At 51.5% G+C, this 18232-nt stretch overlaps 1 protein-coding gene across 4 annotated transcripts in view; it reads left to right on the top strand.

Moving 5' to 3' along the window:
* The window catches only part of ASTN2 (astrotactin 2), a 323200-nt gene extending 309890 nt beyond the window's left edge, over positions 1-13310 (top strand). For all 4 annotated transcript variants that reach the window (XM_039720164.1, XM_039720165.1, XM_039720167.1 and 1 more), the window contains 3 exons: positions 5495-5595; positions 6822-7005; positions 12805-13310. In XM_039720164.1, the coding sequence (XP_039576098.1) occupies positions 5495-5595; positions 6822-7005; positions 12805-13042 (523 nt within the window). In that variant the 3' untranslated portion in view covers positions 13043-13310. The remainder of the gene's footprint in view (positions 1-5494; positions 5596-6821; positions 7006-12804) is intronic.
* The last annotated feature ends 4922 nt before the right edge of the window (positions 13311-18232 follow it).

Here is an 18232-nt window from a genome sequence, read left to right as displayed (position 1 = left end):
GGTTTAATGCTGCCCACCTGTGGGTATCAGGACAAGGAAACACACTCCCCACTCAAGCCTCCTGAGAGCCCCTCACCTTCGTGTCTGGGAGCTGAGGACAATCCCAGACTACAAGACTGGGAGGGAACAGTTTCTTTGGGCCCCACAAGCACACTGCAGGGTCTGATGGGTCTGTTCCCACCCATGTGTGTGTTTGGGGGCACCATTCCGGCAGCTCCATTCTGCACGTCCTGGCACAGCCCGAGCCCGGCCCCCATCCCTCGTGCCCAGTCTCCGTGCTGAGATCACTGGGCAGCAGGGAAGCACGGAATGCCAAGAGCTGCTCCACTGAGGGCTTTTAAAGGGAGGCCTCGGCATTGTTTTTCAGCTGGAACAGGAAGCGAGAAGGGCTGGCAAGGCAGGGTGTGATGTGTGTGTGTCAGCACGCTGGAGCTGCCTCGGCGGCGTGGGGCTGGGTGCGTGCGAGCCCCGCGAGCCTGGGCTGTGCAGGAGGCACGGACAAGCTGTGACCAGCCAGGGAGTGATGGCAGGACGTGCGTGTAACACCTCAGCCAAGGCAGGATTTGTGTTTTCAGACTCGGCATGACGGGTGGTGGTAGCCACGCTGCCAGGGGAGGGAGAATCCATCACGCTGTGTGTGGGACGCCAGCCAGGGTTGCCCTCGCCGAGCTGCTGGAATTAACAGCAAGAGTCTCGTGGCTGCAGGAACACGGCACCAAGCCCAGGCAGATCAGCCAAGCTCAAGCCAAGCCCCACTGGCAGGAGCATCTTGTGGTTGCACCGCTTTGGAAAGCTTGAGGCCGCGTTTTTGCGTGACACTGGGCTCTGGAGCAGCACCTCTGCCCTGTCCTTCATCCACATGGGCTCCTCTCAGAGCCTGGGCTGGCCACACAGCCATTGCTGCTGGGTGCAGCCAGCTCCCAGGAGACACATGCTTAATTAGCATGGGGGCTTGGCATCTGCAGGAGCACTAATTGGGCTCCTTATCAGAGCCCTTCTCTGCAGCCCAGGCAGCCCATGTGGTACAGCATCTCACGGAACAGCTGCACCAGCCCAAAGGCCTCAGGAAGAGCAGACAAGGCAGACCAGAAATGCCTGTGGTATCTCTGTAGGATATAAAGAAATCAGCAGCCAAGCTAAGGAAGGTCAGACTCAGAAGTCCTTATCTCGCTTCCCGCAAATAAGGATCATGAGTAAAGCACTCAAACGTCATGAGCATCATGAGAGGGAGTTAAGAAAACATGCTGTCTATAAATAAGTAACATGTTTTGAGCTTTCATTCTCAGTCTTAAGAGTTTTGTGCCTTTATAAATTTGTATTTTGGGTTATTTTCTCTGCATTGTGAAAGGATAGAAGCATTCTTTCCTGGGTTTTAAATGTCTTGAAATGCAATGGACAATCTCAACAGCCATTGGGTTCCTTGAACCAAAGCACTAACATCTCTTTCTTGCTTTCTCTTCCTCCCCCAAGAAGCTTCTTAAGCCTGGTGATAAAACCCAACCTTCAGCCAACGCTGGGTGGGGAATTCACAAGGAAGGTATTGACATTTCCTGAGGCAAATGTTGATTGGTTTCTATCTCTCCCTGAAAGTTCCTTCAGGTCCCAATAGATTTGAATTTAGAAGTAAACATTTAACCAGCATAACTTTATAGGACTTTGTATGCTGTGATTTGCTGCAGAGGTGGCAGCATTTCCAGCCATGGAGGGCTGATCTCTGCCAAAAGCATATGTGTTTGGACCTCTCTGAAACCTCTTCAGGTAAAATACATTCTAGTATTTCTAGATATACAAGTTTTCGTGTAGGATCAGGTGAAGAAGAGAATCAGCTGTGAGACAGCAGCAGGGAGCCTGGAGCTCCTTTGGAAAGCGCAGGAAGAAGATGAGGAAATGTGGTGAGGAAGGTTTATCACTAAACAAAACATCTCCAGGGTATAAAGGAGCTTCTGCCAGATCGTAGCTACCATATGGCATTCCAGGTTGTCTGACGTGGGTTTGTGCAATGACTGTAGGTCTGAGACCTTTCAGTTTCTGGCTTTGGCTTCATCCCAGAGATCTCTGCCTTAGGCAAAGCGTTCAGAACTGCTCTTTGGCCTTATTCATTTACAAATTACCAGGGATGGCCTATTCAAGTGCAGCTCTATCCTCATCAGTGGGGACCATGCCTGGTTTGGTCTTGGCCCACAACTCTGTAACAGATTTAAGTGGGGCAGGAGGATCTCCATGGAGTGCTGCAAAATCCCACCTTGCCCTCGGCGTAGCTCCCTCCCTCAGTGTGATCACTTTGATTTTCCCCTGGTTTGTCATGTAGGTGCAAAATCATGGAATGCTTTGTGTTAGAAGGGACCTGAAAGCTCATCTCATTCCCACCCTCTACCATGGGCAGGGACACCTTCCACTATCCCAGGTTGCTCCAAGCTTTGCCCAACCTGGTCTTGAACACCTCCAGGCATGTGGAGTCCACACCTGTTTTGGTAACCTCACCGCCCTCATTGCAATGAATTTATTCCTAATACCTCATCCAAACCCACCCTCCTTTAGCTTAAAGCCACATCCCCATCCTTCCCATGCAGTGGTGGTCTCTCCTGCCACTGGCCACCCCACTGGTGTCCCCTTGGGTCCTAGGCTGCTCCTTGCCTGCATCTGCTGAAGGTTTCCAGCAAGATGTGAATGCTGGGTTTGCACAGAGACACAAAGACACAGGTCTTTGCACTCTCTTCTCTTAATTGTCCATTTCCGGGAATAAAAGAACAAAACTAAACCCCAGCACTCTGCACAGTGCCATTAACTGGCCATAAAACTGTTTTGCTGCAGAGGCTGGGTGGTCAAGTGGTTTGAGAACAAGATTGGAAACCATCATCTCCCGAGTTTTCAAACTGTTCATGTCACTGAGCCTCTCAGGGGCACTGTGCTTCACCCCATATGTCTCTGTTTACTGTCGATAAAACAGAGCTATTAATACTGCTGTGCTTCAGGGTGATCTTTTGGACTGTAATTAATGTTAAAACCTTCTGAGGTCACTGGCTGGAAGGAGCTGGAGAGGTGCAGAGACTGTGTGCTGCTGGGCTGTCAGTCTCCACCCAGCTGGGGTGATTGGTGCTGAGTCCAAAATATGTCATTCACAAGGAATGGAGATGAAAGAGTTTCCTCTAAGGTTCTTGAAAGAGGACTGGCTCCAGGTGAGGTAAAGCAATTGGGTTTGTTCTTAAAAAAAGAATTTTTGACAAGATCAAAATCACTTTGATTCTGATGTTTTTCCATTTACATTGTTGGGGAATTTTGGTTGTTTTTTTTTTTTTCCCTTACGTCATAAAAAAAAAAGAAAAAAAGATGAAATAAGGGCTTGTTTTTTGACAACTATTTTTTAACCCAGGCCTGACCAGGAGAGATGCTCTTGGCAGCTGAGTGACTTTGCTCCTGTGCGAGCTGGGCAGAGGGGAGAAGTGCAGTCGAAAGGCTCACACAGGTCTTCAGCATCACCCAAAGGGGTGGATGTGCTTCAACACCCAACCAATCCTCCTGACCCCACTGACGGTTGAATAGGTGAAATGGGCACTAATTGCTGAATATTACAAATATGTTTTGATACAAGTCTTCTGTTTTCCAAGGAAAGTGCTCTGGCACTGATTGCCTCAGAGCTAATGGAGCCAGCCTGAGCTGCTGCAGGCAGAGCAGAGGTTACACATTAGCTGTGCTCACCCTTTTTCCAAAGCAAACACAGCAGCACAGCCAGGACCCCAGGATGGTGATGGGGAGCAGTACCCTGATGTTGAGCTCTCTTACTGCTTGCTGTGCTTCTGCTGATGAGCAAGAAGAGCCCTGCAGTGGGTGGGCAGCTGGGGTTCCCTGCCCTGTTCTCCAGCTCCTCATCTCCTGGGGCTGGAGTGCCCCTGCCCTGCACTGGGTGCCCCTGTTGGTGTTGCTGAGACAGAAACCTTCCCTGCTCCCAGCAGGAGACTCCTCACTCCCCTTGAAGGGAGGGAAAGGACCAGTGGAACCTTCAGGATGGGATGCAGAGCCCTGCAGTCAGACTCCTGCATTGCCCTATTGCTCTGGGTGTCCCTCAGTGAGAACAGCCTGTGTGTGGTACTTGTGAAGTGGCACAGTGTGGATGTCCTTCTTCAGATACTCCCACTCTGAGCAAGGCTCCTGGTAAATTAAGGAAAATGATGTCATGCCAAAAGGATTAAATAGCATCTCCTTGGGTGAGCTGAGTGTCTGCATCCCCTGTGTGCCCCAGCTTTGTGAAAATGGGAGTTGTCCCTGCACACAAGTGAGTTCCTTGGCAGTCTGCTGGCATCTTTTCAGACAGCAAGTATTGTCAGGGAGCTAATGCTAATTGCTTGCAGGGAATATGTCCTGTGCTGGGAATTGCTACCGTGCAGATGTCAGTTCTTATCAGCCACATGTGGGATGTGCAGGGCCTGCAGGGAGGAGAGAGGGGGCTGGCAGTGCTCGTGTGTGGGGTGGAAAGAGGGAGGCATTGCTTCTGTCACCCCCAAGGATGCTAAGGACTTAGGACCATTACTTAAATAAACAGACATCAGGGTCTCAATCCCATTTAAGCTTCAGCTGCTTTTATAATACTCCTTACACTCACTTGCAAGAGCTGGTCAGTTTTGCCTTAGGCTAAGGAGGGGTGGCATGTTATTTCTCAGGCTGGGAACCCCACCACCAGGCATCTCAGACTCTGAGGGGTTCAAACCAGCCCCTGCACTTTGTCAAAGCCAGCTTGAGTTGCCATGCCCAGCTCACAGTGAGTAAACATGAACTGCTGCCCTTTAGGAGAGTGGACAGAAGATTGTCACCCCTGCTGCAAAGAAGCATTCTCGTCTTGGAGCTTTGATGCTCCGAGCAGGACTCTGAGCTCAGCATCCCGGGACGTTCCATGCAGCCACAGCCTGTTTATTCAATGCTCCATCAGGCACAAAAGCCATATTTTACTGTCAGATGCTCTCCATTAGCTTCAAGTGTGAAATTATCATTCCCACCCTTTGGCCAGCCCCACCCTTGTGAGGAAATGAGGGAGCAAACAACTCAAGGGCCGTTCACAGGATGAGTACGAGCTGTCACTTGTCAGCACAGAGCCCACTTATGGCAAGAATTACTGCCCTGCTCCCAGAAGGGCCAGAGAGGAGCCCGGCTCACAAACACCACCGTGTTAAAATGTTCACATCTGTGCATGGCAGAGCAACCCTGAGGTGTCTGCATCCCTCTGCAGTCAGGAGGGTTCAGGGTGAAGCCCCACAGGGATCCCCAGGATGAGGGGAGAGGAAATGGAGCCCCACAGATTCCAGAAAGGGGTGAAGTGGCCTGTCCTCTCAGCTGGCTCCTGTCCCTGGCTTCTCCTCTCACATCTCCTTGAGATGCCAAAACTGACTGACAGTACCTGGACCACATTTTTCCTTTCTCTTCTAAAGGCCAGTTCTCTTAACAACCTGGTGATGTGGGACTGAGGGATCAAGACTTTGTTCTCCTTTTGCTTCCTGCTTTCCAGATTTACCCTGTACGCGGTGGATACACGAGGGAGACACTCAGAGCTGAGCACAGTCACCCTGAGGACAGCCTGCCCGCTGGTAGATGACAGCAAGGCTGAAGGTCAGTGTTCAGGTGCCTCGTGATCCATGCCAGAAGACATCTCCTGCTGATTTTGATTTTTCTTTTGTCACCATGCTCCCACAAACCTGCCCAGGCCCTTCTCTCCCCGTGGGAAGGCTCCTTTAAATTCACCCATGGGCACAGGGACGTTCATCTGGGGATGGGTGACAAATGGCAGGAGTGTCCAGGGGCAAAGTCTCCTTGGCTGGGCAGCTGATGACTCTGTGATGCCACACAGGCATCCTTGCTTGCAGGGCTGTGGGAGCTGGTACTGTGTGTCTGACACAGGCCCCCTGGAAGAAGAGCAATCCCTTCTCACAAACCTGAGAGAAGCAGCCCTGGCACCTTTGGCTCTGGGTGTTTGAAGGGATGCTGGGGGCAGCTGCATCAGTTTGGAAACAGAAATGTTGATAAAAGCCCAGCTACTTTTGGACATTTGCATTGTTCAGTTTTGAAACTGATCCCACTTGTCCTTATACCAAAACCAGAGCACCTGGCTGTGTTCAGATTTAAAAAGATTCCTCTATGTCACCATCATGTTACCTGTTCTCTTTCTTGCTTGCTTTCAATTGGGAATATCACAGAGAAAAAAAAATGTTTAGCGCTTAATTCTATGTCCAATAAGAAAAGCATTCCCGGGGAAAAAACAGCAAAGAGGACACTAAGGAGAAAGAAGGAGGTGCAGTTTTGTGCTTTTCTCATCTCCAAAAAGAGATTTTCTTTTTTTTTTTTTTACAGCAGACAGTTTATGCTGTTGTTTAACACATCTGAGCTGCTCCAGCTGATGCCCACAATGATGAGATGCTGCATTTCTGGCTGAAGAGCCATCCTGAGATCAAGTGTTGATATCTTCCCACTCTTTAGCACCATAACTGCCAAGGGCTTTTGGTTTGGTGAATTTGGGAAGAGCTTGCCTGCCCTTCCTGGGAGGATAAGGCTATCTGCCTGTCCTGGCAGCTTTTTGCCTCTTCTCCTTCTGCTCCTTCATGGAGTACTGCTGGAGGCTTTGTGAGAGCTTTGCTCATGCAGGGCACCCACTGCAGGATCAGCCTGAGGAATTGCTGAATGCTCTGCAGTCACTGGCCCCTGCTGCAGGCAGCCCCAAGGGACTGGCAGCCACCCCAGCTGCCAAACCCCTGCTGCCAGCCCAGCCAAGGGCTCTGCTCCTCCTCTCCCATGTTACCACCTTCAGCTGGTCATTAATCCCCTGTCTCGATCCTTTCCAGAGATAGCTGACAAAATCTACAACCTCTACAACGGCTACACGAGCGGGAAGGAGCAGCAGACAGCCTACAACACCCTGATGGAGGTCTCTGCTTCCATGCTCTTCCGAGTCCAGCACCACTACAACTCCCACTACGAGAAGTTTGGAGACTTCGTCTGGCGCAGTGAGGATGAGCTGGGGCCCAGGTACCTGTCCCTTCCCTTTGTGCTGCCCTGCCCTGTGCCCAGAGCACCCCTCTGCTTGGCCACTGGGGATGTGACCCTCCTTGGCCACTGGGGATGAGACCCTCCTTGGCCACTGGGGATGTGACCCCCTTGGCCCCTGGAATGTGATCCCCTTGGTCCCTGGGATGTGATCCCCTGGTCTCCTTGTAGCTAAGAGAAGCCCCCTTTTGGTGTTCACCAAGCTGTCCTGCATCCCCTTGGAGCACCAGCTCCTGCTCAGTCCTTGGATGAATGCTGGTGGGACACTTGGCAGCTGGGTGGTCTTGAATGAATGTTTGCATCACCCAGCCTGAACTGGGTGAGCTGGGGACTTGGAAACACTGAGGAGTGGGGGGTAAAGGGTGTAATATAGGCCTGGAAAAGTTTTTCCCTCTCTGTTTGTTCCTATTGGCTTGTCAGATGTGGCTGAGGATCTCTCTATAGTACCAGGATGACACCTCAAAACTTTGCACCCCTTGTGGACATAGATCTAAGCTGCCCTGGGGCTTGTCCTCCCCCAGAGATGACCTTGGTCATAGTTTCTGTGGTAGTTCAGTGGCCTCTGGCACAGAGCCACTCTCATCTTCCCCCTGCCTTCCCTCTGATGACACTGCAGGCTAGTTTGTCCTCTGCAATTGTTCCTTTTTTTCCGAAGCCCTGGGAGCCATCAGCTTCTTCTTACACGTATTTATTTCCCCTGTTACTTGAGATCAAACCCACTGAAGGATGCTGCCTAACCCAATACCTGCTTCAAGCTGTGGGACAGCAGGGTGACATTTAAACTGCCAGTTCCAGGACCCAGCTACATCTGGAGCCCATGGTCAATTTGGCTGCTGTCTGTTGTCTTCACTGAGCCAGGGGAGTTCCTCCCAGCGCTCCTCTGCCCTGAGACACACGTGATTTGCAGCCAGGGGGATGAATTTATAAAAGCCAAGGCAGCCACTGCCAGGCTCGTGACAAGAGAGAAGCTCTGCCATCCAGCCTGGCTTCTCAGGGAGCTTGGACAGAAGCAGAGCCACTGACACAGCAGGAGGCAATGAGGATTTTTTTTTTTTTTTTTTTTTACCAAGGGAGGCCATCTCATAACAGGATTTTAATTGACAGGCTGTTCTCCTTCCCAGGGGGACATGCATTTCTGTACCTTGAAATGTTTATCAGATGAGCCTCGGCTTCACAGTGAATGTTCACTCATAAAACAGAGCGACAAGAGGGGAGTGGATTGCCTCTGTGTAATAAATACATCACACTGAGGTCCTCGTGAGCCCAGTTTCCATGAAAGCCACAGGTTACTGCAAACAGCTGCTGGCAAGAAGACACACTGACAGCCAGATGTCCCAACCAGACCGTTTACATTAAGGAGACATAAAAAACTTAGCTCATAGGTGGCCCTAAACCAGGATTTTCCGTGGTCAGCAGCATCTCAACACCTGGCTTGCCTCATCCTGCTCATCTTCTCTAGCAACAGCAGCCCCTTTCCTGCTCCCCCCATTCCTCTCACAGACACCGAGTGAATCTCACACAGTTAATTTGTTCCAACAAGACAGAGGAATCTGTCTAAATCAGTGAACTTTAATGCTACTGTGCATCTAGACCTCTGGATCCGCGCAGCCAGCCTGCTTCCTAACACAGCCAAAGGGAGATTTCACTATTATTTTCTCTTACTGTGTTTTCAGGATGATTCTTATGACCACTGCAAGCAGGGTATGGCTTTTAAGAGGAGGCAGAACAAATAATTAACTTAAAATCTTTATTCCATGCCCCTATTTGTGGCTATCAGCAACACTGGGGTCAGTACATGGAATCAGCCCAGGGCTCACAACCTGTCCCCTGCTCCAGCCAGTCACCCAGGCAGGCAGCTGGGCTGGCCAAGGGACATGAAATGCATCTCCAGAGCAGCTGCCTTCTGGTACAAGGGGGAATGCAATGTTCTGATGGGAGGCTGTGATAAGAGGCCATCAAGTCCTGGACTCACTGTCCTCATACACAAGGGTCTGAAAGACCCAGGTCAGTTCTCAGTGGAGTGGAAAATCTGAGTTTATGACAGAACCACCTCACACAGGAGCACAGCAACCAGGCAGCCACCCCTCCCTGCAGTCTCAGGAATCTCATTCTTCCTTCCAGCCCAGGTTACATTCTTTAATGGCTCCTTCATGCTGCTTTGCCCTCTTTTAGTACCTCCCTCCAAGGTGAGGCAGGGCAGGGTTTGCCTGGCTCTGAATGTATTTTCATCCCATATCAGCCTTCATGGTGAGTGTTGGCTGTCCCCTCAGCAGCTGGAGGGGACAAACATGCCAGCAGGAGCACCCCTGGCACTGGGCAGAGCAGGAAACTCCTACTCTCAAGCAAATCCTTGGGGAGCTGGGGCTGGCAGCTGGGACCTCAGAGCCCTGTCTCCTGTTCATGCAGGAGCCCTTGGAAAGTGCCCTGGCAGCAGACACCCATCCCCTCCCACTTCCTCTCCCCCTCCATGCCACGAGGCACTGCAGAGGGAAGTGGCTGCTTAGAGCTGTCACTATTTTTAAATCCCCTTCTTCATCATTTGTGACTGCGCTGTGACCTCCTAAATCCACCACCTAAGTGCAGTCCAGAATCAGTCCCTGGCTCCTGGGATGGGCATGTGGTGGGAGAGAGGACACTGCTGGCCCACACCAACATGGGGGGCATCCCCATCTGGGCTGTGGGGTGAGTGGGAAGGGGATCACTACATCCCTTTGGGGACTGAGAGCTTGGGGTCCAGCCACAGGCAGCCAGGAGAGTGACTCCCCTCTCGCTCCCCTGGTGTCCCCTCCAAATTCCTGCCCTTTAATAAGGCAATAAATTGCAATTTCTGGCAGGGATGAGGTTGGTCAGCATTTAGGAAGATTTCATTTCCAGTATTTGAAAAGGTGGTCGTTCTGACCCGACAGCCCTCCATAGGGAGCACTTGGGTAATACCCAGGGCTTGATTTATGGTGTTAAATTGGCAGCCCAAGAACTGCTCCTGTAATTTATTACCCAGTCTTCACCAGAAAGCCTCTCTCTCTTTCTCACCCCTCCCCTCACCCACTCTGTCTCTCTTCCTCCTTACTTTTTTTAAGAGGGAACAGCTGACAGCCGAAAGCTAAATCTAACATTTACACATGACTTCATTACCCTGCTAAAATAAATGACTCAAAGCAGTGAAACCCATCAAAACTGGAGCTTTGGCACTGGACATCAAAAGTCAGGGACCTGATTCCCTCTCCCCCATCACCCTGTCTCCTCTGTGACCACAGTTCAGTGTATTTTCAGTATCTCACAGGGCCAGCCCATCATGTGCCACATCCCATCCTTGAACACGGGTATTTCCTGGGACTGACTGCACAGGGTGAGCTGTGGAGACAGCCCCAGGAGAATCACAGCCTCTGGCACAGCAGGCACCAGCAGGCTGGGGTGGTTTGACCCCTGAATTTCTTGTCATCCTTCAAGTGCTTCTCACATGTAGGAATATTTTCCTGGATAAGAGGCCTGAGTATATATCAGGAAGCAAGGACAACATGGAGAGTTCTAGCAATATCCAGGTGATCATTAAAGTGTAGTGGAGGAAGTAATGAAAATGGGAAGGTAGGGAAGGCCAAGGGAAATGGAGGCAGGTTGTGTGGGAGAAAAGTGAGAGATGGGTGAGGAAAGCTGTGGAGGGTAGGATAGGGGAAGTGGTGAGAAGGGAATAGCATGGCTAGCAGAGAGCCACTGGCCATCTGAGACATCCACTCCTTGTGTTGTTGCTGGCTACCCACCATGAGGGTTTTCCTCAAGGCTGATCATGGCCACTCCTCATTGCTCCCCTCTTGCTATGCCTGGAAGAGGCCTTGTGGTGAGCTGGAATAGTAACCAGTTTGGGGGGAAAACCCAGTGATTGCTTGTTTGGCCTTTGAATAAACAACTTCCCTGTGTTGGCACAGTGTTCAGGTCCATGGACACCAGCACAAGAACAAACTAAAGGGCTGGGGAAGGGCCAGTACCCCATTTTGGTAGTAGAGCTGCTTTGGGATAAATCAGGGTGATCATGGAGCTGTGGCCTTAGAGAGATGAGATTTCTCCTCTGTGAGGGTGTTTTGGCTGGACATCTCTTCCTGAGCATGGCCAGCTGACATAAGAGTCCATCCCATGAGGTGATGTTGATCCTGTGCTTCTTCAGCCTTCCCTGGAAGGGAGAACCAGTGCAGATGTTAAGAAACAATCTTCCAGCGTGAGGATGGGGAGCACTCAAAGAATCACCAGCTCCTGACTTTAGGAACAGGTCAGAAGAAATTCATCCAGGCAGGTTGATCCCAGCAGGAAGTGGCACAGGTGATGGCTTTTGTCCCTTCCAGCTGCAGTGACTGATTTGCTGAAGTTTGGCAGCTGTAGTGACAATCACTACAGAGTTCAGTTTGCCGCTGAGCTGAGCTTGAATCAATCAGTCTTCGCTGAAGGCACCTAATGCCATCATGGAATTTGTGGCTCCAAGAGGCACGCATCCAGCAGCACAGGACCTGTTCCTGGCAGCATGTCAGGTCTTGGTGTGTGGTGGGAGCACCAGATGCTGTAGAAGGTCAGGTGGTTGCTATGGAGAGTAACATGAGTAGAGGTGTTGTGTCAGAGCTCAGCCCATGACGTCATTATTATAGATGTGTGTGTAGCTAACAAGGCTCAAATTGCCCTGTCTGCCTTGTGTCTTGTGGATAAAATCCATAAATGGATACCATGGAGTGTTGTCCAGGAAGGCCCAGCTTCCTTTGTTCTTCCTTTGCCCTCGAAGCTGACTCAGAGCACATCCCCTTGGGGAGGGGTGGGACAGTTCTCCATGCGCAGCCCTGGAGGAGCAGTGGTTTCCTACAGCCTTTCATCAGTGTTCCCACTCTGCAGGGAGAGGTCTGAGCTGTCTGGGGGTGCTAGGATGCCCTCTTGCCTCCTGCCATCGTCTCTGCCCTCTGCTCTGGCGCTGAGGTGACCCTGACCAGCCCTTCCCTGGCATCCCATCCCTGGACATCAGGCTCCCAACGCTCCCCCCGGGCTGGGAGCTCACAGCCTGAGCTGCAACACCACTCAGCTTTCATAATCAAGTAATCCCCATGTTTATGCCTTGCTGACTGACAGTGCTGCCCCTGACATATCATTATCGGGAATTTACATTCCTGCAGGAACTGTGAAATCCCCGACTCCTGAATCCAGAGCTTTCCTGTGGCACCAGAGGGAGAGGAAATAATCTGTGATCTTGAAACTTTCAAACCACTGAAGTAAACCCTCTTCCCTCCCTTTGTTTGATTTAGCACTTTGCAGACTCCCACAAGGGGATTCTTGGTTTCTTACGGGTTTATTTTGTTTTGTCTTAATGTGTTGTGCTTTTTATCGTCACTCTTCTAGTGTCAGTCCTTTTGGGCTGTTTACCTCCTGCAGACTTGGGAAATCAGGAAAGGGAGGGCAGTGCTCGTCAGTCAGGGGCAGGAAGGTGCTGGGGGTCTCACCAGGGTGCCAGGTGAGGTCAGCACATGTGCTGGAGCTGGCCAGGATCATACGGTGGTGGTGACAATCTAGCTGGGCAGACTGTCCCCAGGGCACACAAGCTGCTCCAGTAGGTCAGACCTGAGGTCTTGGTGCTATGAAATGATAGATATATCCAGAACTTTGGGAAAACCAGAGCTTCTCTCCACTTGGAACGGGAAGACTGTGTCTTAGGCAATGTCCATTCTTGCCACAAGACAGCTGGTGGCAGAAGTCCTGACTCCTGGTGTCCCCTGTGCCTTGCCTGCCCTGCTCTGTTCCCATCTCTGTCCCCTCCAGGAAGGCTCACCTGATCCTGAGGAGGCTGGAGAAGGTCAGCAGCCACTGCTCGACGCTGCTGCGCAGTGCCTACATCCAGAGCCGCACCGAGACCATGCCCTACCTGTTCTGCCGCAGCGAGGAGGTCCGGCCGCCCGGCATGGTCTGGTACAGCATCCTAAAGGACACCAAAGTCACCTGTGAGGAGAAGATGGTCTCCATGCTGCGCAACACCTATGGGGAGTCCAAGGGGCGGTGAGGGAAGGAGCGGGCCTGGAGCTGTGGGAGGCAAAGGGACTCCGAGGAGTCAAGGACTTGTGATGTGCTGAGTGGCTGGTGGGGTTTGGGGTCGGGTGATGTTCAGAGGGGGTGGAAGGGGACAGCGAGGCCAAACAGGACTTTCTCACACAGACAGCAGAGAAACAAGAAATGAGCAAGTTGGACTTTAATTTCTTTTCCTTTTTTTTTTTTTTTAATTTTTCAAGAGTGAAAAAAAAAGAAAAAAAAAAAGAAATTACCTAATTTGACTCAGCATAAAAGCCTCTCCTTTTTAATCTTTTCTTACTGAATTTCCTGGACTACACGCTCCAATACCCTGGGAGGAGGAGATACCCACTCGAGGCCAGGGCCAGGCAGAGGGGAGCTGGTGGGCACAGGGTGATCCCCTCCCTGCCTGCTCTGCCTGCCCTGCCTGCCCTACCACCGGGCAGCAGCCGTGGGGCGAGGGGCCCCGGTGCCGTGGTGGCCGAGGATGCCAGGAGGAGGCGGCGCGGGTGGCCGGTGACACCGCGCTGCCAGCGAGGGTCCCGGGGCAGGGAGCCAGGTGGGTGCCCGGGACGCTGCAGGCAAGCTGGGCTTTTGTACCACTCCGAGTGGACGGGGTGGCTCCGTGTGCAGCCTTCGTTCGAAAGGCTCCCGGCAGCTTGTTCTGTGCATTAAAGATTCATATCAAGTCCACCTTCGCTGCCTCCCTGGTGCTTTTTCCTGTCGCGGTTTCACCTCTGCTTGGGCGTCCGTGGGGTTTCAGTTCTGGTGTGGCTGAGATAAGGGAGCCCAAGATGGATGCACAAAAAGGAGGGAAACATGCAGCCTTTCGCACAGGGTTCTCCTCTCCTCAACACCCAGCCTAGCCACTGGTCCCAGTGGGAGCTGGAAGTGTGTGGGAAAGCCCAAGAAGAAAGCCAGGGGCTAAAAAGACATGGAGAATCTGGTTTCTTTTACTGTCAGATGTGGGTTAGGCTGGCCTGGGCTCCCTGTGGGTAATGGATTTCTCAGCCTGGTAGCCAAACCAAAAAGTGTGGGAGGGTGAGAGGGGAAAAAAATACAAAAATCAGATCAGCTCAAAGCTATTGCTTTTTCCTTTTTAAAGCAGAACAACGAACCTGGAGAGGGAAGAGAGAGGAGTGTGAGTAGAATTAATCCGTTTAGTCAGCCCAAAGCAAATAGTTTTGTTTAGTTTTTCAGGTTAGTTAACCCTTTAACATCAAATCAAACAAACAGGACATGAGTTTCAAAGAAAAAGGTTTTCAAACCAAACAACAGTGCAGAATTTGATGTGGAGAAGGTTCTGCCAGAGACCTTTGTCTTCTTAAGCTAAACCTGTTTGCCTGATTTGCACCCACTCAAATAATTCTGATTGCTCCTTCTGAACTTCTCTTTTTTTGCCCCTTTGGTTATGTCTCTTCATTTGAGCCACATTCATGTGCTTTGGGAAGGACTCCAGCACCTGGTCAAAATCCTGCTGAAGTACACAAAAAACTTTGCTGTGACATTGCAGCCTGTAAGACAAGCTCCAAAGCATTGCAGGTTGCCTGAGGTTTTAATTTTTAAGCTAAATCCCTTTTTTCTGATGGAGAGAGGGAGGAGGATGGCACTGAGGACTCTGAGCTATGGCCTGTGTGTCTCTGAGGGTCGTACCACACTGAAAACAAAGACCAAGGGGGAACCATTACACCACCATGTGTTAAAATCTGAGTGCCCAGCACTGTTGCTGCCTCTTCACCATCTCTTTGCCCTTTGGGGGTCAGTGGTGGCCTTGGAGTTTGGTCGTGGGGGTGAAGGAAATGATTGTGATTTGTTGCAGTCAAATAATGACTTTGGTTTTCCTGGTTGGAGCTGCAACAACACACACCAATAGCCTTGGAATGCCAGTGTGGGGGTGTTTGGGGGTGCCCAGACTGGTGTCAGACCGACCTGCCCATTTCATGTGCTGCCCGGACACAGGATGTGCACTTTGGGTGCAAAACACCCAAATGTGACTTTGGAGTCACTGATGCAGAGTGACTGGGACTAATGTGCACTTTTGAATGCCGCAGTATAAGAACGATCTAAAGCCATTGGAGAATGTCCAAAGCAGGGGCACAAAGATGGTGAAGAAGGGTGGAAGCCATACAAGGAGTGGCTGTGGTCACTTACTTTGTTCAGCCTAGAGAAGAGGAGACTGAGGGGAAATTATACCACATTTTGCAGCTTCCTCACCAAGGCCAGTGGAGGTCCAGGCCCTGATCTCTCCTCTGGTGGCCAGTGACAGTTCCTGAGGAAATGGCATGAATATATGTCAGGGGATGGTCAGGCTGGAGCTCAGGGCAAGGCTCTTCCCCCAGAGGGTGCTGGCACTGCCCAGGCTCCCCAGGGAATGGGCACGGCCCCGAGGCTGCCAGAGCTCCAGGAGCCTTTGGACAGCACTGCCAGGGATGCCCAGGGTGGGGTTGTGGGGGGTCTGGGCAGGGACAGGAGTTGGCTCTGGTCCTTTTGGGTCCCTTCCCACTCAGGATATTCCATGATCCTGTGACTCTATGATCATCCCCTCCTGGCATCTGCAGAGCAGGCAGTGCCTCTGCTGCCTGTAGGACAGGTCCCCTGGACACTCAGCAGGACACAGCTCAGGCCAAGGCTGCCAGGACCAGCAGCAGCCACAGGGAGCTTGGCTGGTCCATCCTGTCCCTGCTGCTCACCGGGTGCAGCTCCAGGTGCTTTGAAGCTGTCTTGTTTTCTCAAGGCTCTGGCCCACAGCTGTGCCGTTCCCTGTACTTTATAAACACAGGGGTTTATTTTGTTTTTGTTTGCTTGGCTCAGGGATGATTCATTTCTCTTGGAAGCCCTGTGCAGCACATGGTGATGGGGAGCAGCTCTGTGGTCTCACTGCAGCCAGTGTTGACCAGCCTGAGGGACAAATTACCTGTGTTTTCTGTCAGTGACTGGGCTGGAGGTGTGACAGGGATAATGCTGCCCCTGGGATTCCTCTCCATTGTGAGTGTGGTGCTAGGTGTTAAGAACAGGAGATGCCAGCCAAAATACAAGGCAGCTGGCTGACTGGCTGTCCCTCAGCATGTTTTTCTCCTCTCTGACACTGTGAGCTCCCCCACAGTGGTGTTTTTTGCACCTGGGATGTGCATCTCTCACAGAGCTCCGGGGAAAGGACAGAGCTGCAGCATGGAGATGTTTTGTTGCAGATGGTGATGGAAAGGAGACTTTCAGCTCTGGTAGCCCTGACTCGGAATACAGCAGGAGCACAGGCTGGTTGTCCCCTGGATCCACAGTGCAGCTGTGTCCATTGCAGAGGCTTAGTTTGCTTGTTTTGGAAGGCTGCTGAGGAGCTTTGCTTTGCATCCGTGGTGAGACTGGCTGCTCATATGGGTACATGTACAGAGTGAGTTGTGTGTGAGCCTGTGTTAATATGTACAGAGCAGGTGGAAGAGTCTAGACTCTGGGCTGCAGAGTTTGATGACCATTAACCTGTCGTGAAGCACACCTAGCTCTCAGATCAAAGCCAGGAGAGCCTCTGGCTGGTGATGATACCTGGCACAGTGCACCCAAGCCAAACAAAACAGAGGAATTCGTTGAGGTTACACATCCTCCAGCACACAGCTGAAAGGAAGGGTCTGTATTTTCTCCCTGGAAACTTTGGAGAATGTAACCCTCTGGCTTTCAAGATAAACACTTGTAGTCATAGCCCAGCAATGCTGACAGATGGACCTGTGCTTTATAGTGTACACACACACACACACAGACCCCTGCCACTCCTCTGACTACCTTGGGGAAAAGGAACCCCAGCTCCAAAGCAAGTTGCTGCCCCAAAAGCTGGTTCTTTTTGCCAGCCAATACCCTGACTTTGCTGTGTATGGGCTTTGGCAGACCAGAGGTGATGCTGTCCTGGGTGGGAGAGCACCAAGGGGTGGATGAAGCATGAAAAGCAAATGGGGAGAGGGGCAAAGAGATGCCATCCTCCATGTTTAATAGATAAACTACCCACATCCATTTGAAAAGCTCAAATTATTTCCCTAATGGCATTGCTGGGAAAGGTAACTTGGCTTCAATGGCTCCGGGATGGAGTGATCAGCTCTAGGATGGGTTAAGGTCAAGAGGAGAAACCTTCTCCATGTGTCTTTGCAGTGAGTGTATGCACACATACACATTGATAACGGCATTGATAGAGCAGCCATGAGTTCATCCTGCACAGCCTGGCTCTGCTTTCCCCATCCATGCACCCCAGCACCCCATAAACTCCAGCTCAGCAAGGGGAGAGGGTTTTCCTGCAGAGAAACCTTTAACAAGCATTCACTGCCACTTCCAGCCTCCTGTGAGAGTCCCTCCGGGCACACGCCCTTCTTGAGGGCACCCCAAATCTGCCACTTGTCTGGCAGCTCAGAGCTGGTGACAGCTGCAGGTCCCCTCCCAGGGCTGCATGGGGCTGTTCTCTCCGGAGGAGCTGAACAATCCCCATTGTCCCCACGGCCATTGTTCCCTCACCCTGGTCCCGGCCGGGCTGCAGCTGGCACGGCACACAGAGGGGCTGATTGTTTGGGTTTCTGTGCTGCTGATGACACACCACTTTGGGACAGCTTCTTCCCACGGCAGAGGCCTCTGGAGTCAAGTGCTGCATTTGCTCCTTTATTTATTTGTTTGGTTTGTGTTTTTCCTCTTTTCTTTCTTAAAAAAAAAAAAAGGAAAAAATAATTTTCTTGGTTGGATGAGACTCTGCTGAGGCTGGGGAAGAAGCCAAGGGAGTGCCAGTGGCTGTGCTGTGTGGGCAGCCCAGGTTCTCACCATCCCAGGGGGTTCCTAGGGGGACAAAGTCTTGCAGTGGCACTAATGCTTAGCCCTGGCAGTGCCCTGTGGTGCCACAGATGACTCAGTAGCCTGCAAACTCACGTCTTGTTTCCCTGGGAGGATGTAAACCACTCGTTTTACCTGCTGGACCAGGGGCAGGATTAGCTGTCCAGAAGCTGAGCATCATGCCATGAATTGATGTGTGCACTGTGACACACAAAGGAAAATGTTTCTGGTTTATTTTCCTAAGCACACGTGGTCTACCTGCCTCCCCGAGTGTTGGTGGTCATGATGTTAAACCAGGTGCATGGCTCACAGTGCCACCATGGTGGGCTGACATGCCCTGGGCAGCTCTGGCCTTGCCAGTGCCCCTCACAGCATTTCGGGCACAAAAATCTAC

Source organism: Passer montanus, unplaced genomic scaffold (genome assembly GCF_014805655.1).
Source record: "Passer montanus isolate IOZ18808 unplaced genomic scaffold, ASM1480565v1 scaffold43, whole genome shotgun sequence".
Classification (NCBI taxonomy): Eukaryota; Metazoa; Chordata; class Aves; order Passeriformes; family Passeridae; genus Passer; species Passer montanus.
Note: the sequence above shows the minus strand (reverse complement) of the source record. Positions and strands in the feature narration are given on the sequence as shown.